We start from the raw sequence: 21,350 nt of genomic DNA on the forward strand, positions 1-21,350 counted from the left end.
TGCCACTAATGTTTGTGCTGTGACCAGCTATCAAGTTTAATGACTTCCCATGTACATTATTTTTGCACTGATGTGGGCCCCCATCTTCCACAGAATTACTCCCAATTTGTTTGTACAGGTAAAAGTAAGTGGAGAACCAGGGACTCACACATCTGGAAAAAATATTCCTAGAAGCATCAACATGCTGAATTTCAACAGGGACTGAAATGAAAGTTTCAAAAGAGAAGGTCATCTCTGATTCCATCTCCCTGGCTGTCAGCTGAAGTAATAATACGGGAAATCAGGGAACCTCTGGGGAAAGGGCTGTCTGCTTCTGGTGCCTGCAAACACAAGGCTAAAGATAAAGTGACCATTAACCTTCAGAGAAGGGCACTGAGGTCTCAGAATGTCCTGCCTGCAGGCTTTACTGCTCCAAGGGAAAAGGAACAGCAAACCAAGTCAAACCTGCAAACTCTTGGCATTTCACTCGAATCAGGAGGCAGTGGGAACATCTCACTTTCTTTGTCAGCCTTCCTCTGTACCAAGGTATGAATACTGTACCTGGTTCATTCCCCAGATTACAAAATAAGTAGAAAGCATTGCTTAATAATAAACTTCTACCACTAGATATCTGCCACATGAGTCACAAGCACCAGGCTTGTGTCCCTCTGCACAGAACAGATTCCTCCATCCTGCAGACAGAGCTGGGAGAACTGGGGCAAAGTAATTCAGTGACTTATTCCAGAAACCAGAAACTGCAACTGAACCTAAAGTTCCTGGTGCCTGGAACTGCATTTTACAGTTTTTCCCTGTCCTCCCTCACTCAATAAGGACAGCCAGAAAAATCCTTCAAGAATAGACACCCTATAAATATCCAAGATAACTTTTAAGTTCACTAGCCAGCCTTAAACCGTGGGAACTCTTAACAGGATCACTGGCATCCAAATTCTGAGTTTAATTAGAAATCAATGACTTCATTAAATTATTTGGCCGAGACTGCCCAGAGTTTTAAAATTATCATGCAATAAAAAATACCTCATACTGAGCCCATTTCACCAGAACAGACCCATAGCACAGCAGAGTGCTTACACAGCAGCCCAATGGATTACTCAGACCCGAGTTCTGGGAATCCTTAAATATCCCAGTTTGTTTTTAATTGTCTCTTAAATATGCTGGAGCCATTCCCATCAAAATGGGAAGGCAAAATGTCTAATAAATATCCAGAGGCAGGAAATAAGCTAATTGGAGAAGAATTTTACCTATAACTGTCGAAAAAAACTACAGTTCTGTGTCACTAAGTCACAGAATCACATGCTTGGTCCTTTCCATTTCTAACAGTGCAACCACAGAGCTGAGCATGGCCATGCTCTGAGTGTCACCCAAGACCAGAGGTATCTGAAAAAGCTACAACTAAGAATCATGACAAACTTAAAAGTCCACTCCTTTAGTATCTTCCTGCTTTATGGGGATCAGGGGATATCTAGAGCTTTCCTAGGGTGCCACTCACCCACACCTCTCTGTCCCCTGTTGGGAGCCTTTAAACGGAACACACTTGGGATCCACTGGTATCACCTTCAGGTATCAAATCCTCCCTCCTAAGAGGTTCCTTCCATCCAGGTAGTTTCCACACAGTGAAATCCCAGCTGCCACCACAAGTCCAAGAAGGAAGAGGAGCAGTTGTCACCATGTGCTAAAGTCACCCACCCCATCCATGGGTTTTATCAGCACCTGGGCAAGAACACAAGCTCAGATCCCCTCATAAAACCACTACTTTGGCTGGAACATAGAAGCTAAAGTAACTAATAGTGTCTGGCATGGTACTAATTGAGTCCTCAAAGGACTCAGTATCTTGCCTGGAGATAAGGTAATGGGAAGTCTGAAGATGAGCTGTGCTGGCTCTGCACTCTGAGAGTTCCCTTTGGTCACGAAAATACTAAGCAAGCCCTCCATCTGTTGAGGACCAGTTGTATGTAATGTGTGTAAGGCTTGGTAGTATTTAAAAGCAAGTAAAGGATGATGAACCAAGTTACAGGATGGATTTACACTGCTTTCTTGACTACAATATGTTATAGTATTTTCTCACTGCAATATCTTCTCACTGCAAAGGTGATGTAGTATTTCTGAAGCTGACTGCAATCAAGGACAAATGCTAAATGCTAATAAGGCTTCTGGATTTTTTTCCTACATTTTGCAATGTTTTCTCACCAGAAATTCATATCTAATTGCTAAATATAGTGGGATATTAGTAAAAAATACCCAAAGGAAATTCCACTGAGTGTTGCAGACCAATCACAGGTCATCAGTAAAAATTTTATTAGCAATGATATGATCAAGCTTTTGTTTTGATCAACATCAGTTACAAAACCAGCATATACATTATCTCTGAAGAGTCCCAAAAGCCCCATGAATGTAACACCCCTTTCACCAAAAGGAAAACCTGTTCAAAATCTGACATATTTTTCCTTTGGAGGAATGAGGACACATGATTGTGCTGATACTGTGTAATGTGTAATAGAATAAAACTCTAGTTTTGTAGTCACCCCCTATAACTGTTTTTATTCCTGTTGCAACTGCAGAATGAAGCACAGTGGCCATGGCCACAGGTTAAGGGCCAGCAGAGCAGGAGAAATGTGATTATAACACAGTTACTTCAGACTCATCACAATAATAATGGCTGGCTTGCTCCTTTTTTTCCTCTCTGCTCTATTTAACATAATTTTACACTGCTTCACATTAAAAAGATAATATAAAACCATTTTCATAGCCCAGAAACTTGAGCAATAACTTCTAAGATAAGCGATAGTCTTTTCCTGAATAAGATTTCTTGCTTTAAGCTGATTTATTGTAAGAACCTTAACATTAATGTATTTCCTTATACAGTAAGATAGCATTTTTAATTATTGCAGAACCCACAGCTTTAGAAGTTTAACTCTCATTAAAGCCACTCTTTAGTCATCACTGTAGCAATGAAGTGATAATGCATGCTAGATCATAAAAACAAAAGCTTAAAGAAATGCATGCTGGTAGCTGACAACAGGTATATAAACAGTCTAATGTCCTGTGCACTGCATTGCTCTTCGACTCTTAAGAGCACACAAACTTCTTGCCTTGTGGTTTTGAACTTTCCTCTGCTGTGAAAGAGCTGCATGCTATGCCTTGTTCAAAGGACCAAAATCTTTAAAAATTTAAGCTCTATGCATTTGTAAAGGAGGTCTGTCTTAATATATTTACAAAGAAAGAATGAAGGATTTTGGAAAGACTTTCCATTAGTGTTGTACACAAGGCAATTCTGAAATGGCAACTCCAGCTGCGTTTACTTTCCTAATACACAGGAGGTTTTCTATGCCCCATTCTCTGTAGTGCTGTGCTCACATCTCCCTCTTTTTTCAACTAAAATTTAAAGAGTCAATTATGTAAATCCACAAGCTCCCTACGAGGTGTTAAATCATTTGCTGGCAAACTCAAATACAACGTACAGACTGAAAAAGCAACAAAATCAAGCAAGCACTGTTCATACACACTCCCTGCTTGCAGCATCTTCCTAGGTAATTATACTATGGGTCTATAGTTTAAATTTATAGAGAAACTCTTGCACCACTTCTCAAATGCCAAGTAAACCACAAAGCCTACCATCCCCTACTTTCTTTCCCCCACCCTCTCTCTTCATCCTGCAGAGATAATGAAATATAGCATATGAAAAAACAGTGGGTGAATTCAAGAGGAGAAAGAAATCCTGACACTACTTTGAAAGAAAATAGCATGAGGGGAACATGTCTTCTCTAAACCTTTCCCCTCTTGTCATTACTAGTGCTTACAGATATATGAACAGTTTCTTGAATTACAGGGAGAAGATTCATACTGCCATTGCAAGGAAGAACCTTAAATCCCTGTTATCTGGCTCTAGTCATGTTAAGCAAGTCAGCAACAGGCCTGGGAGATGCTGATTTGCCAGGTACCATGATGTAGTGAGAGTTACATCCCCAAAGGGCACAGCAAGGCTCCAGCTCCAACTACCATTAACTGGGAATAATACGAAAAACAAACAAGCTTTGGCACTCAAAAGAGAAAAAAAGCAGCCAAACTACAGCAGCATTAACCCCTTGTGTGTTGGCATGTGTCCTTTCCACTTAACCTAGTAGAATACAAAAACATCAAGCGACACACTTGACTGCATGCTACTGTAACATTTTCTGGCAAATTATAGCTATAATGCTTCACAAACTTCTAAGAATGATGGCAGCCTCATCTTACAAGTAAATATCAATTAAAGCTAAGAAATGCAGGTTCAGCAGAAAGAAGAAAGGGCTGGAACAGCAGATGAAAAGCCAGAGAATGACTCTGGAAGCAGGAGAGGCTGTAGAAGCCCTTGACATACCGTTTTGCTGAGGTTAGCTCTGGAGAGGGCGTTTAAGTTGTAAGCAAAATAAGTATGTGCACTAACCTCCATTTCCCTCCCCCCAGGCTTTTTAGCAGCAATTTAAAAATAAGCTGTGAAATAAGATCCGTATGACTTCCTACAGTTTTAAGAGCTTAGAGTAGTGCAGCCACCCTATACTCAGCATTCCTGAATCAGCAAAACTCTGTGATGGCTGAAACGAGTGGGTACATTGGAAATAATATTTGATGCTCCCTTCATTTTCAGTTTCTGAATCATTAAAGATCCTGCTTTCAAGCTTGGTGGCTGAGTATGTAATTTGGCTGTTCTGCCTGGTCTTGGTTGGTCAGAAGAATGCTAAGAGCCTAACACAAGCCCTTGGTTGTGCGAGCTATGACCTGAGAGATCTCGTGGTATTTAGGGGTAGGACTGCAACAGTCAGCAAGAGCAAGGGAGGAACAGTAGTTAAAACAATGCTTGTTAATAACATCAGCTGCAAATCTCAGTGTCTGCTGCTCGCCAGAGGTGGTTTCAAGTTCTAACCCGTAGCACTCCTTCCATTGCACATATAAGCTGTCAACCAAAGATGTGGAGATAAACCTCTCCAAGTGGAGAAAAAATCTCTTTAGTTTTATGCTTAAACTACACAACAGATTGAACTTAAACAGACAGAAAAACTGGCACAGACACTCATCTGAGGGAATGCATATCTGCTAAAACCTATGTCAAGTAGCAAAGTCTCATGAATTGTGTTTGAACCCATTTAGGAGAAACTGATGAAATTCTTGTGGCATCCGTGCTTGTGGCATTGGCATTGCTTTTGAAAGCTATTTTAAACTTGAAGAGGACATACATGTATCTGTGCACGCATGACTCAACATGATGCTGGTGGCATTCCAATAAAGTCAAGCCACTGATTCTTGAGTTTGGGCCGTATCCAGAGCTCATTAAAATCAATGACAGCCTTTCCACTGAGTTCAGCTCCTCCTGTCACAGCCCGGGCTTGCAGCCTGATGTACAACAGGGACTCCAGTCACACTGCTTTGTCCCCTGCTTGACTGACTGCACAGCTTGATCTTTATGTTACATAACTAAAGATATTGAGCCCAGCCACGCCACGGCCACTGCCCACAGCACAAACATGAGGATTACTGAAAATCCTCGGGAAAAAAAAATATAAAATAAAGTAAAATCAACTCCCCAGTTCACCGAATTGGCACATGCTTTCTCTCTGTTTCTATAGAATCCCAGCAAATAAATAAATTTGGATGAATCTCTTAACACGTTTCAGCAGTATCAGATACTGCCAGCATTCTGGTCAAAGTTGTAATGGACTTTAGCAGAGATTAAGCAGTAATGATTGAAGATGTGTTTGTTGGTATTAAACAACTTAGACTCTCTCCCCCGTACACAAAGCACTGGTCACCATGGGCTCTTTTTCACAGCTGTTCAAAATTGAGTATCTTCTTAGCCCTTCTCTTAATACTTATGCATGATCCCAGTATCTGCACTTGTAGCCAGTGCTTTCTTCTGAAAGATGCTACATAGCCATTTAGAATCTAAATAAAAGGGCCTGTATTATGCAGGTCGTTGGATCAAGCACAATTTCTCATTTCTCCCTTGACTGTCTGCAGCAAATTCTCTGACTGGTAAATTAAGACATTTCAAGTGGAGACAAATACTAACTTTGAAACACAAGCCAGTGAAACTTCTTAAGTTGTTAAACAACTTTTGGTGATTAAAACTGCACTAATGGTTCACGAGAAGACTAGAAAGAAGTCTAAAAGGTGATCTACTTCCTAAATGTCTGAATACATACAAAAACCTGTGCTGTGGGTTCCAAAGGACATAGATTTTTGAGCAATCAAATCTGCACCAGGCATATCTCCATCTTTGTGGTCACAGGAATCTGTAACACTTCATTTTTAGAAAACTTCCACCACACCTTAGACAGAAAGACCTGCAAACACCTCGGTTCATCTAACATCCAGGTAACTTGGTTTTGCATAGCAGAAAAAGCATTTTTATATATGCATAAACACATAAATGTAGATATATACCGAACTTAAGTCAGCCATAAAGTCCAAGGTAACTTTCTTATACTACAGTGAGTAAGAACTGAGTCAGCTTTTAATTTTGCAGATGTAGATCCTGATTCTCTGTTGGGCTGGATAGTTCTGGGATTCTTGCAAACCTCACACCCCAGTTATGTAAAAGGGATGCATTTTTTTATGGCTATGCAGGAGTTCAGTCTGGAGAAGTAATTGTGTTGATCTTGTGATAAGTCATCTACTGACATTCTTTAGAAGCTGATGAGCAATTTCACTAAGTCAATATTCTTCAGGAATTGGCCTGAAGCACTAACAATTTACTGGTTTATTATATAGACCAAACTATACATGATATAGTCCAGAGTACAACAACACTGATCAACCTAACATTGCAAAAAATTGTTCCATGCCCATGAAATCACTGGATTTTTAATTGTGTTTGTTTTATAACAGCAAGACAAATATGTATTTGCTATTTGTATTTCTCATAATGTATCTGCAAATAGGTACTGGAGTCCTAATTACCAGTTATTATATTGAGTGACAGAAGAAGAAATAGAAAACTCATATTCATGAAGCTGTTAACAAAAGATAATGCCACCAAACTTGCCTTTCTGTTTTAAAGGTTCCTAACAGGATACTTCAAGCCTCCTGTAGCCTCCTTCAGTTTCCACCAAGCATCAGAACAACACAAAGTGTAAAAGATACACAGTTAGTCTCAACCCAAGCAGTTCAGAACTATGCTACCTCTTTCCAGCTCCCCACTCTGCTACACCAGGTCTTAAGTTATATAAAACCCCACTGAAACCTTCATCAGGCAACTGCTGCTGATTGCACAGGCGTAGACAGAGGAGTCACACACAGAGCTCTCCTTAGGATGTGGTGGAAGGACACAGCACAATGGCTGGAAAGGGAAAGGGACATTGTGAATGGCATTTCCAAAAAAGCAGAACTACGGAAAAGACTGGAGGTGGTTTGCTGAGGTTCTTGGGTACTCTGTGCTCATACCCTGTCTGCAACTTGTTACCTTGATGAAAGCACTTGCCCTTACGTGAGCCACTCCTACTTGCAAGATGGTTATTATAGGGAACCCATCAAAGTCATTTCGTGATTAAGGCTTTTCTCCTGCATACAGCTGCTTTTAAGATCAAGCTCTTAAGCTATGGAGTGCGATCTGCAAAACGATCATGAAAGAAACGACACAGTGGGCATCTTTTCATTCCACAACAGTTTCGGACCCGACTCCTTTACAAGACCCTATTCCTTTTCTCGCTGCATTGTCGCTCTGAGAGCACATGGGTTCTCCCGATCCCAACACCAGTGTCAGGACTTCAGCCACGGGTGACAGCCAGACACCCCACTAACCACTCACGGGACTAAAATAAAGTCCAGCTCACAATAAGAACCGTGACTACTCCGGCTATCGAACAGAGATTAAAAAATCGCCGAGAGGCACAAGACGCAGCGGTCTGACGCGGACCAAGGGCAGGGCGGAGGATGCCGGCCCAGCCCGCCGGACCCCGGGGGGCCGCAGCACCGCGGAGACACGAACCGGCACCGGGAGAGAGGAGCACGGCCCGGCAAGCTCAGGCCGCCGGCGTGCGCCACACGACACCCCCCGGCGTTATCCCGGTGCTGCCGGCACCGGGGACGGGGTTTCTCCGAGGAGCTCCCACCGGCACGGCCCCGCCGAGAGGCAGCGAGGGCGGGAGCAGCAGCCAGGAGCGCTCCCCCGCCGGGGACGGAGCTGAGTCTGGGGCCGTGCCCCCTCCCCTTAGCGCCTCCCTTCCCGTCCCGTCCCGTCCCATCCCATCCCATCCCATCCCGTCCCGTCCCGTCCCGTCGCCACTCACCTCCCGCCACCCTCGCTCCGCTCCCGCCGCCCACGGGACGGCCCCGCCCCGGCACGCGCCCCGCCGGGTCTCGCGCCGTCAGCGGGAAGAGAGGAGCGGACCGGGCCGGACCGGACCGGGCCGGGGTGGGGGGGGTTATCTTGGATCTGCCTGTCGGGCCGGGCCCCGCTCCGACAGCTGCGGTAACCGCGAGTGTTTCATACCGCGGGGGCTACGGGTCTTGCTCCTCTCGGCAGGGCCTGGAGCAGCCTGGACTGGTGGGAGGAGGCCCTGCCCATGCGAGGGGGTTGGAACTGGATGGGTCTTTAAGGTTGCTTCCAACCCAAACCTGTCTGTGATTCTGTGACCTCGGGTGTCTGCACATTGCCGAGAGGGCCCGGGGCACAGGTCCGGGCAGGTGTCAGTGTTACAGCATCGCTCAGGCTGTGGGGTGACTTTGAGGGGCTGAATGATTCCTCCCATTGTGGAGGCTGCAGAGCTGGAAGAGCTGGGAAGGCATCAGGCTGGGATAACAGAATGCTCCCTGAACCTGTTGGAAACTACATCCCACTGGATCACTACTTAGCAATCAAACTTCATGTCAAACCAAGCACGACTGAAACACCTTCAACTGTTTAAAAAAAACAGAAAACCAAAGATAAAAGGAACCTTTTGGAGAACAGACAAATTTGTCTTGCACCTGGAGGAGTAGCTGATCTAACCAGACACCTCAATGATGCTGGGGAAAAAAGCAAGTGATATTCCTTCCACAACTCTGCCTGCCTGCTGCTGTGTTCTTCTTTTAACTCAGCCCCATCTTGTTTGTGTTGCGTTAGATTTGACCATAAAGCAGACCAAAGAAAGGCAGCAAAAGCACTTTGCAATGAAGTAGGGGTATCAGAAGCAGATTTCAGCTACATAAACTGAGATGAGAATCCATATCTTCTTGCATTTCTGCAGCTAAAACACTGCAGTGTTACACCTAGGAAATTCTGTGATCCTAGGTTATTGAAAACTCCCTTCTTCTAACCTTTAAATCTCTTAATGTTGAAGTTGGTTTTCACTTCCCCTTGAAGCAGACTATTCTGCTCTGGAGCAGAACCAGCCCTCCATCCTTGCAGCAGAGTAACAACAGGCCCTGCTTCAGGGATACAGTGACACAAGTGAAGGAAGCTTCTGCATTCCAAAGTGCAAAATGAGTGTCTCCAGTGTCTCCAGCAGAAGGAAAAATCAGTCCTTCTGAAGGATACAGGTACAGGCAATGGACACCATTTTCCTACCCAACACTAACGGGGCAGAGAGAACATGTCCTACTCCAACAGTGCCATGAGCTTGATTCTGTCAATGCACCAAGATCCCTCCATGTCATCCAGTTATTTTTTATATATAAAACCCTCCTGGCTTATCAGACCTGTAAGCAAAACTATGAGTTATTGTCAGAAAGTTAGGGATTTTTATCCCTAACTTTTATCCCTTGCTCAGGATACTGAGGTTCTGGGGATACTGTTACTTTGCAAGGATCACATGAAGACTTATATTTGCTTTTTTCTTTGCTTCTTCCAGAAGTATCTACAGCTTTACCAGGTTGTTTTTGACACCTGACACTTTTCAAAAAAGGAGCCCATGCTGAGATGCCACACCTGGATTTCCATATAGTCCAAAGGACAACACATCTCCAAAACTTCATAGTATAGCTGTGGTACATACTGACCAAAACCATTTTCTTGTCACAGTGACTGTCACAGTCCTACTCAGCCTGACTGAATCTAAGACCATAGTCCTGGCAGCCTAAGAGACAAGCAAGAAAGGGGGAGGAAAGGTGAGGTGTGAATATTTTAGTTGCAAACTCACATCAGTGTGTTTTAGAGAAAAGCAATTCACCAGCATGAGCAGTTTCTGCCTTTACAACCCTCTTCTCTGACACATTTTCTTAAACTTGGTAAAAATTCCCATGTTTGAACTACTGTGTGGCAAGGATATGAAAAGTTGTCTGCGTTTCACTGTGGTTTTTTAGTTAATAAGGAGAGCATTATATTAAAACTGCTTTATCAACTCATCTCATAGATGTTATTAACAGAAGGGTTCCAGGAATTAATATATTGCTGTCTATAGAACTGAGAGGAAAACATGTGGGAGCAGAGCTAATGCCCATGGTATTTAACTGGAGCTGGGATCAACTCCATTCCAACTAGAACCTCCATTCCATTTAAAGGAACTGCCAAGTAAAGTTTGCTAGCAAGAAACAGACAACAAAGAGCTCATGAATTTAGATAATTCTGACGTATCATAATTTTATTTACATCCATTTATCTATAAATATCTGGGGGTTTTTGTTTTGTTTTTCTTAAGATGCATTCTGCTGCATTTGAGTATTTTTTATATGCTGCAAGGTGAAAAAACAGCTTGAAGTTGGGCAACTGTAACTTGCAGTACCAGTGCTCATGTGGCAGATAACTTCAGATTCTATCAATCTTGGCAATGTTTACGGACCCTTTTTTATCTAAGAATGAACTGTTCTTGGCTGGTTTCTCTAGGATACTAGGCATAAACAGAGCTTCTTTTCCCCTCCCTCCAGGGTCTGGTTCATGGTCAAAATCTGGCATTGTTTCAGAGCCTGTTTTTTTTTCCTCTCTTGTACAAAGTGTGTTGTAAAAAATGAAATAAAATTCTTTCTTCAAATTTCTTGTAAGATCAACATGATAAAATGTAATTGTGTCATGCCTACACTGAGCAGAATTAACTATCATATAGGTACTCTAGCTCCCACTTTCAATAATTCTCAAGTTTCAGAGATTTATCTACTGTCCTAAATAGGGTCAAATACCAGACCTACTTTATTACCAAATGCAAATCTTAGCCATCAGACCCATGAAACAATGAGATTTTCAAGTTGCATGGTCAGCATACACCATGAAAGTACAGATCAAGGTCCAAGTGCTGATGAATAAAACAAGGAGCTTCCCCAAGCAGGCAGCAGGTAGAACAAAATATCCTGCCTTTGAAGAGCCAACGTGTTTAAACACTTTACTACTGAGAGGTCATGAGTGTATCCCAAAAGCAGAACTCTTCTATCAGTAGCCCCACTAGCCCACAGAGTTAAATTTTCCCTAACACTGAGAATTATTAAGTAAATTACATGTGCTGCTTTCAATTTTATATAACTAAATTTCCCAATGACTGGTTCAGTAAAAGTGGCTTCATCCACTGAAGCAGTGACATGAACCACCTGCCAAGTGGCAGTGCAAGGCCAAGGCTGGCACACTGCATTTCTTCTCCATCTGCCCCCTGAGTGACATTATTCACTTGTGCAGAGGGGATGATGATATTCTGTCAGAGGAACAGTTTGTGTTCTTTTTGAAGGATGGTGAGGACGGTTTCACAGAGACAATTATTACGACCCAAACATCACCTCTGCTCTCTCACACCTGATACCAAGGAGCAGGCAACACCAGTAGTACTGAACAGCCCAGCAGAACAGTCAGGGCTCAGCTGCTCCATGTGAACGCTGCTTCCAGCAGACACATCAACTCAGCACTTCCTTCATCTTTAGTTTTACTTCACAAAAATTTCCATTGAAAAGAATAAAGATGTCCATGACTGGACTCTTTCATGATAGTACCTTGTCATTTCTGCCTCTTTGGTATTTGGGGGCCGGAAAGTATTAACTCCATAGAGAAAATGCCAAGGCCTGGTAATTTCCTCCCTTTTCTCTGAGTTTGGCACTCGGAAAGGACGCTGCTCCTCAGGAAGGCGATGAGGAGGAGCGACCACGGGGCACGGCCGGGCCGGCTCCCGGCAGTCCAATGCCGCAGCTGTGCCACGGCTCTTACGCAATTCTGAGGTAATTTCTAACAAAATTTCTGTGAGAACGTGTGCCCGGGACCCCCCGCTGCAGCGCCCTGACCTGACCTGATGCCTCCTCGGCGGTGAATGGCGGCCGCTGCCGCCCTCCCTGCAGCCTCCTTCGCCTCAGCTTCGCCGGTCCCCAGGCAGCCCTCGCCATGGCCGGGCTCACACCACCATCTACCGTCGGAAGCGGCTTGGGAACCGGCAGGCACCGAGCCCGCACCGACTGAGGGTGGCAGCCGCGCCTCATCCTTCTCCCACCTTCCGCCCTTCCCGCCGCTCAGCCCCGCCTCATACGGCCGGGACGCCCCTTCAGGGCGCCGGGGCGGTGCGGGGCTCCTCCTTCCCGCCGGTACTGCCGCCCCGCTCTTCAGAAACCGCCGCGTCCGAGCGCAGCTCAGCCCGATGGCCCGTGAGGAGGTGGCGGTGGGCGGCGAGGAGTCGGCGGCAGGCGAGGGGGGCGGCTTGCTGCTGGAGATCGTGGGCTCCCCGCTCAACCTCAGCCTCCTGGCCCTCTGCCTCTTCCTGCTCTACCAGATCCTGCGGGGCGAGCGGCCCGCGGCGCCGGCGGGAGAGGCGGACCCGCCATCGCTGCCCAAGATGAAGCGTCGCGACTTCACGCTGTCGCAGCTGCGGCCCTACGACGGGGTGAACGACCCCCGCATCCTCATGGCCGTCAACGGCAAAGTCTTCGACGTGACCCGCGCCAAGAAGTTCTACGGGCCCGGTGAGGGGCGGGCCCAGCCCGGGAGCCCGCGGCCCTTTGTGCCCGGGGCCGCTGGCCGGGGGGGACCACGGGGGTGTCGGTGGGGCCCGGCTGGGTGGTGTCGGGGCCGGTGCTGGCGGAGGAGTTTGTTGTTCCCTGCGGCGTGGGGATCAGCGGCCGCCGCGTTATTGACCAAGCCGCCTCCTGGCCTGCGGGATAAGCGCTCGGCTGAGCTGCCCGTGCCCCCCGGAGCATTCCCCGAAGCCTCCCCGGCTCTGGATCCGCCTGGGACGCGATCGCCGGGGCTGCCTCCCGGGTGAGGCTCGGGGCGGTACCAACCCCGCTTCCTGGGCGCCGGGGTCGGACCCCGGTGTTGTGAAAACTGCGGTTTTGTCCGCGCAGGTTGCCTCATTGTTCTCTTTGTTGTCCCAGGGAAGGTCACACATTCCGCGGGGACCGTGAGGGGTTGTGCCGCGGTGGGGTTGGGCGGCTTCGGCGGCTTCGGTGCCTCTGCCCGGTGCCAGGAGGCCGAAGCGAAGTGTTCTCAGTGTTCACATTCCTTTCCCAGCTTTTAGCGGGCATCACTCGATTGCCTAATATTTGTACTAAATACCAAGCGATTTAGATTAAAACAGCTTCCTAGCAGGAGTGCAGGCTGTTCAAGTGTGCAGAGATGATGGAATAAGCGCTGGTGACAGAGCAGCTGGGGATGTGCACCCAGGTGTAAGGGTTTGACGAACAGAGGCCTCTGGTTAAAAAGACTCACTGAGTTCCCAGCGTGTACCAGGATCTGCCTGGCAGAACCACTCTTGAGCAGCCGTAGTGAGCTGCCAGCTCTCCTCAGAGCTAAGGAGAAAAGTGCAGGAGACACCACATATTTGGAAGCATGATGAGCTTTAGTACTTTGCGTCCAAACATAGACTGGAAACTGTTGCTGAATGATTCTGGAGTGTAATTCTGAATTCTGCAGCAGTCAAGATTATATGTACAGCTGAGTTAGAGGGACTGTTTTGTGTTTGTGCAAACTACAACCATTTAAGGACCGTGCTTTGGGTGCTGCCTTCCTTGAATGCAGTAAAAGTTGCCTGTTGCATCTAATTTGATAATTGCTGAATGGATCCTCTCAGTGTCTGGCTAGTTTGATTTTCACTTTAATGGAAAAGTAAATTTCTTTTCATGAATTTAGGAAAAGCTCACTCTGGAATGTGTGGAAGGTGGCATGCTTTCTACAGTAACCAGAGTTCACATCTAACTTCTTTGAGCTCCCTGAAGAAGAACTTTCAGTGTCTAGTTGCAGCATGTGATATCCCCATTTTCAGTTTGTCATACAAGCAAGTTAATCATTAATGAAGTTTAACAGGGGTCTGTCTTGATAAGGTATCTCTGATCTACTATGAGTTGCATGTTTTGATCATTTGAGTTCATCTTACATTTTAGAAGTTCTAAAACTTCTTCCAAGTTGGTAGTTTCTAGTATCTCACCGCATTTTCTCTTATGCCATCTTTTCAGCTTTTTGTGTCAGAAGCATCTCTGAGAAAGTTTCTGTCACCTCAGACATACAAATCCTCTTCCTGAGGATGTGCTTCCCAATTTTCTATGCTTATTCTTACCTCGTTTCTATGTTCCATGCACAGTTTGTGATTCATTGTCTTAGTGTTTCAGGAAACTCAGGATCTCATTCCGTGGTTTTGTTTCTTGTTCTCTTCCTCTGTTTTCCTTTAATACCAACTTGAATAAAACTTAAAAACATTTCAGAAGGTTGAGGCACATCTGACCCATAGGTCAGGGTAAGAGCTCATCATCTGTTTTCTTCTGGGGACTCTGATCCATGAAGGTCATTCAGCATCCATTACCCCTGTAACAGTTCTGCTTATGGTTTTGTTTTAAAGATGGCCCCTATGGAATTTTTGCTGGAAGAGATGCATCCCGAGGCCTTGCCACGTTCTGCCTGGATAAGGAGGCTCTGAGGGATGAGTATGATGACCTCTCTGATCTCAATGCTTCACAGCAAGAGACCTTGAGGGACTGGGAGTCACAATTCACTTGTAAGCAATTTTAAACCTATTTACAAAGAAGTAGATAGTAACTAGTGTGTAATAAGGGAAGCAGTGGTTAAAAGGCTGTAATCAGCTGGAGGCATCAGTCTGGAAATTACCTTAATACTTCAGTTAATAATTATTGCTAGAATTACTGTTACTCAAAAGGATTAAGAGAAATGTCAGGTTTTCCTGCTGCATTCTTTCTTCCTCTGCTCCTTACAAAACTGTAGGAGAGATTGAAGCATAGGTTATGATCTACAAGACCACCCAAAAAAGTAGACAGCAACTGGAAATTAAGAACATGTTTTTGATACAGTTAGTATCCCATCTAGAAATGATTGTATTTTTCTGCTCTGAAAAAAATGAAGCTCGTGTCGCATTCAGTTTCTTGGAAAAAAGAGTAACATTTGAATTATTACTTCTTGAGGTTTCTGAGTTTTGAAGTCTGTCTATATGCCTTTTCCCCTGGGAGCTCTTGATACAGCTTTTTTTTTTTACTCTAAATAAATTGCTCTGCATGGCCTTGCTGGTGGCTTTGTAAGATTCATGGATAACTGTATCCAGCTGACTTTCTCCCCCAGAAAGTGATCAGGAGTGAGCAAATGCCACCTCTGTGCTTGGGAGCAGCCTGATCATTACTCTCACAGTGATGGCCAGAGTGGCAGAGGGAAAAAGACATTTTGCACACTTAAGATTGTATAAAATTAACAGAATGAAGTCACTTTCATAGTTACCTTGTTTTCCAGTGCTTAGTATTAGAAGTTTAAAAAAGGCAATTCCAACTGTTTTGTGTTGTGTGCCTCAACTTACTGCTCAAAAAAGTGAACTTTGAACCACAGTTTTATGGAAGTTGCTATGTTGAGCTTGTACCAGGACATTTTTTTTTCTCCTAGCATGTATCTTGGCAATGAAAAATTATTCCTCCATATCTCATGATGCCTTTTAGACAAATGAACACCAAAGGGATTATTTCTACTGCCAGATAAGACAAAAAAAAAAAAACCACCAAAAAAACCCCCTTGTATCAGTAGATTGTCTTGGTGACTTTTACATATAATTGATGGAAACTGCAGTATGATGGAAATTATGTTCTGTTTTTAAATAGAGTGTATAGTATTAAAGATTTATTAGCACTAGCTAGAATGGACCTTTCCTTCACATAATATCATTAGAACATCTCAGTTCTGATCTAATGTGTCCCTACTATTTTGGCACTCATTCCTGTCTTAATCAAGATTGTTGATCATGCCACACTGAATGGCAACAAGTGTGTTGCAGAAACCAGAAGTACCCTACCAAAATACCTGACCTAAACCAGTGTTCAGATCTGCCTTTTCAGGCATCAGCACACACAGTGAACTGTGCTTTTTTATTACAATCTTTCTAATAAATTAGTTGCTTTAAATTCTTATTTATTATAACAGCAAGGCTTGTCCTAAATACCTGTAGTCAGAGGCATCTTCTGCTTCAGTGAAGAGAAATAATATATTCTGGGATTCTGTTTCTTTAGGTGGATGAGTCCCTCAGTTTACTTGTATCTTTCATTCATCTTTTGGCTTAGGCAGAAGGAGAATTATAATTCCATTCACTTTGCATGTTTCTTACACTTACTACAACATTAGTAGTAGTTCAAGTATTTGATTTCAGCTTTTCTCCTTTTACCAATGTGTTTGGAACAAGTCATTGAGAGCTGTTTTATTATAATACATGCATCTTGTTAATTCAGGAAACACATAGGAGCTTAAAAAGGTACATTTCAGGGCAGAATAATGACTTGGATTCTTTTATTTTTCCCAGTTAAGTATCATCATGTTGGTAAGCTGCTGAAGGAAGGGGAGGAACCCACAGTATACTCTGATGAAGAAGAAAAAGGTGCCCAGGATGCAAAGAAAGACTAGAGAATGCACTGAGAAACAATCTATTTTTGCATCTTAAAGGATCGTTTGTAACATTCCACTTCCCTTTTGTAAGTTGCAACAGCAAAAGTGCCAGAGTTACAAGGAATTGTTTAAAAGGCTTCCTTTTTCAAATTTAATAGTAAACCACTAAAGGTCTATGATCTGCCTTCCTTTAAATCTGCATAAAAATAGTTGTGCAAAAGAAAACTGCAATTTTGGCAATAAAGGACTAGAGCTGTTTTTCTTCTACCACCATTTAGTGCAGAGTAGGTTAAAATACAGTTTTTCATTAACAGCCTAGCACTGTAGACACAGGCACAAGAGTAACTTCATATATGCAACATAAATTCCACTAAATCTCATTTTCTCTTGGCTTCTGCAGGATCTGGGCCTTGGGTTGTAATTCCTTTAGAAAAGGGACTATATTTTATTTGTCCATGAAGCATCATTCTCACTTCTGGTGCAGTGTAATTCAATGTTATGTAAGATGATTTGGCTTTTAAGGAGTTACAGAGCAGCTTACAGATTAAACACTAACTGCTTTTTAAGAAAAGATGAATTTTTGAGAGGATTAAATCACTTTTAGATACTTAGAAAATTAGGAAAGACTGATGAATAGTTGATATATTCAGTCATGCATAATTATGCATGGATTGATATTTTTTGTTTACTTTTAAAGCACAACTGAAGTTTTAAAAAGCTTTGGAGTGTAAGTAAGCATCCCTCAAAACCAGGTACAGCACCAAGTGTGGACTTGTGTTCATTAACTCTTAGTAAAACTCTTCTGGGAATTTTAATGAAATTATATTCAACAGATACCATCAGCTGCTATTGATTCTTAGACTTAAAAAAGATTTGCTGGTATGGCATGATGAACAAGTGCTCTTGTACACACAGCACTAACTAGCAGAATATTACCAATCAGTGTAAGTTATACAACTTTCCTGTACAAAATAAAAGGCATAAGCCCTCTCTGTGTTGACACCTTTGTTGCTCTGGACTGTTGCCACTAAAAGAAACATCCCAACCTCATGCACAGCCAGCACTGCTACCCCTGGGGGATCTGCCCTTTGAATTGCTTTGTACTTATTTGCTCTCTTAACTCACATCTATAGATAATTAGGTTTGTCCTGACTATGTAACCCAGTCTTCTAGCAGAGAGGGCAGGGAAAAGTGTGCATGTGCTCCTTCATCATCCAAATACTTCTGCAGAACTCCATCAGAAATTCCAGGGAGATACCCAATGATTTGCTGGTCACTCATAAACATGTATCTTGTCCAGGTGGTTCTGCTTGGGTGCTTGTCTGGTGTAGTTCCCTGGGTTTAGTTTCTCCCATTCAGCTGCTCAGCCAAGTTGTTCCAGTTTGGCAACACAATCAAAATGATGAAGTGAGTCCTGAGCAGGAAGGTGTAAACTGGGCAAAACTCTTTGGGAGTTAAGTGCATTGCACAACAGCAGCTTTAATAAACAAGTGGTGCAACATGTTAGAAGTGCCTGAGACCATCTGTGCTGAGAACAAATGACATTCCCTCAGTCCTAACACTGTCAGGGCATTTACTTTTGGCTACACTGGGCCTTCAGATGAAGAGTTCAGTGGGTTGAGCCCCCAGCTCACATCAAGTGGTACTGTGTGAACTACCTAGTGAAGGTCTAGAGACAAATGTAAATCTTGTTATGACCTTTGTGTTGCTATTGTATTTTTAGAGACATTTATACTCTGCAAACTACTACTAATGGTTTACCTCAAATTGGAAATGTGGGGGTTTTTATTTGTTTAAGGCAGAAAATAAAATACTCTTGCATAATGGTGGTGTTTGTATATTTAGTGCAACTGGTACTTAATCCTCCCCCAGTGTTTCAAGTTTCATATTATCTTTCTCCAGTGTCTTACATTATCCAAAGCACAGAGTGAAATATGTTCTAGCTGAATGCCTTTAAATGCAGTTCTGTAGTATAATGTCAATGGAATGTGTTCATGTTAAATATGCTTTGTTGTTGCACAAAGAGAGAGAGGCATAAAAAGGCCCAAGTTATTGTTAGCACTGAGCAAAAGTTGGAGCTCTGGGAGGCTGTGATAGAGTGGAACTAAGCTGTAACCTACCTTTCAGTGGACCCAGCCACCTGGATCTTAAGTTAGTCTATAACATATCCTGAGAAACTCAACACTGTTTTAACTATTAATCTGTATGTTACAACATGATGCATCACATGTAATAATAATTAATTAAACCACACAGAAAACAGGCACTAACAAAATAAAATGCTTAATGTTAAGCACTCGCCATGCCTCTTGGGAAGGAAGTAGTGTGCTTTGGTGAGACTTTTCAGAGAAAAGGTAATTTCTTGTGAAAGGAAGAAGAAGTGAGTCCCAAGAGCAGTGGTTTCTTGAAGCAGCAGACACAGATTTTGTTTTCTGAAGTGCTAGAGAAAATGGATGGGTTTCAGCTTCTTTTTCACAGTTACTTGCAACTTGATGCCTTCCCTCAGCAATGACTGCAATGACAAAGCAGGAAGAGCTGTGGCAGGTGGCTGATCAGGCTGTACTTTAACCAAGTAGGACACAAGGACCAACCAAGAGCAGAGACTGTCAGCAATCTCCATCACCTAAGCACCCAGACACCCATTCCTTGTGTGTCACTGTGACATACGTGAGGAGCTCCAGGGGAAATGAAAACATTAGAGCAGCATCCCATTTCTAACCAGTTGTGGCATATTGTCAGCTGCTTTATAAAATTCAGATACTCTTTTTTCTCTGGACTCTGCCTGCTCTAGTCATCTTTATTAGTTATTACTATATGCAGTTTCACTTAAACAAAAAGAACTTCAGCAAGGACTGCTTGGATCACATTATGTAAGGGGTTTTACAACAACTGAGGTGTTCCTATGAATTTCCTGAAATCTGGATTAAGAAGGAAAGGCTTTATATCATAATTGCTGTATTCTTGTATTTCAAGCGGATGATGTAATAATGGGCATTGTGTATTTTTGCTTTAAATGCAGCCTGGAGTATTCCAATTTCAACATGAGACACCAGCACCTGGTTGTACCAACAACAAAGCTTAGTTCAGACAGCTCCCCAGGGAAGAATTCTGTCCTCAGGAGCTTTGTTAGGAGGTGTTTGCATCACTTCTGCACAGAAACTCAGGTTTGATTGCAAGATCTGCAGTCTCAGGATCCTACTTCATACACATCAGAGTAAATAGGGTTTCTGTTAAAAAACACCCCTTTCTGTTAAAAAACACCCCTGAGTACAACAGCACACACCAGGCTCCACCTGAAAGGAGCAATGTTATAAATTTCTGACTCTGAACTACATAAACACTGCCCTGATATATCTTTTCAACTATTAAGTATTCTAATTGTCTAAACATCTTATAACCTACATACCTTAGATGTCATTTTTTCCCTTTAACTACTGAGAGTTCATCTACAAAGATGATTTAAAACTCTTTAAAATGTATAAACTGTTTTATGTATCTGAAGATTGCCCTTCTGGACAATAAACAGGAATTATACTAAACAGTACAGCACATAAAAGAATGGGGCTCAAATTCAATGTGTTGATAGGAAAAGTAAGGAATTAATATTAACACACCTGAAAACAAGTTCTGAATAATGTCACCTGTAAACAGATCAGAAACAGGAATTGTTTATAGTACAAAGATTACATGGGAGTGTTTTAAGGTGCATGTCTATGTTAATTACTAACAATGTGTTACACAGAATGAGGGTCTGGAGACAGGATTTGCTGTCTCAGTTTCAATCACAGAGGTGAACACAGGCTGCAATTACAGAACTTGTACATGTATTTGTTATTTAATAGTGTAACAACATGTTGCTAAAACACTGGAAATTTGCACCAAAGGAAATCTTTACCTCCTGCTGCCCCAGATCAATAAAAAGAAAGATTTACTTCCTCACCTGTAATCTAAAGATCTGTCTCATGGGACACAGCACTGCCTACAGATTGACAGAAGGGAAAATTTGTCATCTTTAATCTGCTAAAATTGCATAGAAAAAGCAAAAAAAACCACAAATCACCCTTGGTGCAGCATATCAGTGCAACTGAAACATTTTACATGCTCACCAAATACAAGAGTTGATTTTCATTATAACTGTACAAAATACTAAAAAGGAAATGTAAGAGGGGCACTGATGTTCTCTAAAATGGTCAGAAAATATTTCCGTCAAAAAAATAAGATCTTTTTAGTTAAAAGTAATAGATTAAAAGTACTTTGAGTAAAACTTGGCTTAGAAGCCTGGAGAAATCACCAGTACTGAACACAGGGGGAAAACATATCTACATAGGTTTCTACAAATACAATTTTTTGAACTTTTTTATTACTGTTTATTAGAGCAGAAGTTACAAACATGGGTAAGGTTTATGTAATGAAGGCAACATTATCACATTAACTTAATACATTGACATGTAATAAACAAAGCAGAGTAAAACGAAAGCTGAAATACTCAGTGCATTGAACTTAGAACTGATCCTCTCTATCTTGCCAAGGGACTTTGTCCAAAAGTAATTGTGGCTGTCTTCTAAATACAGGCAGCTGAATAAATACGGATATAAATCAAGCTCCTAGACTGTGTTTTCAGATTTTTACCTACATGCAGCAC

The 21,350-nt window shown here is 42.9% G+C and overlaps 2 protein-coding genes across 3 annotated transcripts in view; one reads left to right on the forward strand and one right to left on the reverse strand.

Annotated features, from left to right (window-relative positions):
• The window catches only part of KIAA1210 (KIAA1210 ortholog), a 61,868-nt gene extending 49,272 nt beyond the window's left edge, over positions 1-12,596 (reverse strand). Inside the window, exon 1 of the mRNA XM_030448995.1 lies at positions 12,147-12,596. The gene's annotated coding sequence lies outside the window, so the exon portion shown is untranslated. The remainder of the gene's footprint in view (positions 1-12,146) is intronic.
• On the forward strand, positions 12,383-19,896 carry PGRMC1 (progesterone receptor membrane component 1). Of its 2 annotated transcripts, none has more exons than XM_030448997.1 (3): positions 12,383-12,810; positions 14,679-14,834; positions 19,728-19,896. In XM_030448997.1, the coding sequence occupies exons 1-3, from the start codon at positions 12,489-12,491 to the stop codon at positions 19,751-19,753; spliced, it is 504 nt and encodes a 167-aa protein (XP_030304857.1). In that variant the 5' UTR covers positions 12,383-12,488; the 3' UTR covers positions 19,754-19,896. The 2 variants fall into 2 exon arrangements, with proteins under 2 accessions (XP_030304857.1, XP_008491863.2); XM_008493641.2 differs by lacking the exon at positions 19,728-19,896 and adding an exon at positions 16,626-18,532 and having other exon boundaries at positions 12,385-12,810.
• Positions 19,897-21,350: the final 1,454 nt, after the last annotated feature.

This window comes from Calypte anna, chromosome 4, assembly GCF_003957555.1.
Source record: "Calypte anna isolate BGI_N300 chromosome 4, bCalAnn1_v1.p, whole genome shotgun sequence".
NCBI lineage: Eukaryota > Metazoa > Chordata > Aves > Apodiformes > Trochilidae > Calypte > Calypte anna.

What these genes read in the sequence shown, in the direction of transcription:
- PGRMC1 (XM_008493641.2), top strand. Translation starts at nt 12,489, where the DNA reads ATGGCCCGTGAGGAGGTGGCGGTGGGCGGCGAGGAGTCGGCGGCAGGC. An exon ending in CAAGAAGTTCTACGGGCCCG is followed by an intron (nt 12,811 to 14,678) that starts GTGAGGGGCGGG and finishes TTTGTTTTAAAG; the next exon opens with ATGGCCCCTATGGAATTTTT. An exon ending in CTGGGAGTCACAATTCACTT is followed by an intron (nt 14,835 to 16,625) that starts GTAAGCAATTTT and finishes TATTTTTCCCAG; the next exon opens with TTAAGTATCATCATGTTGGT.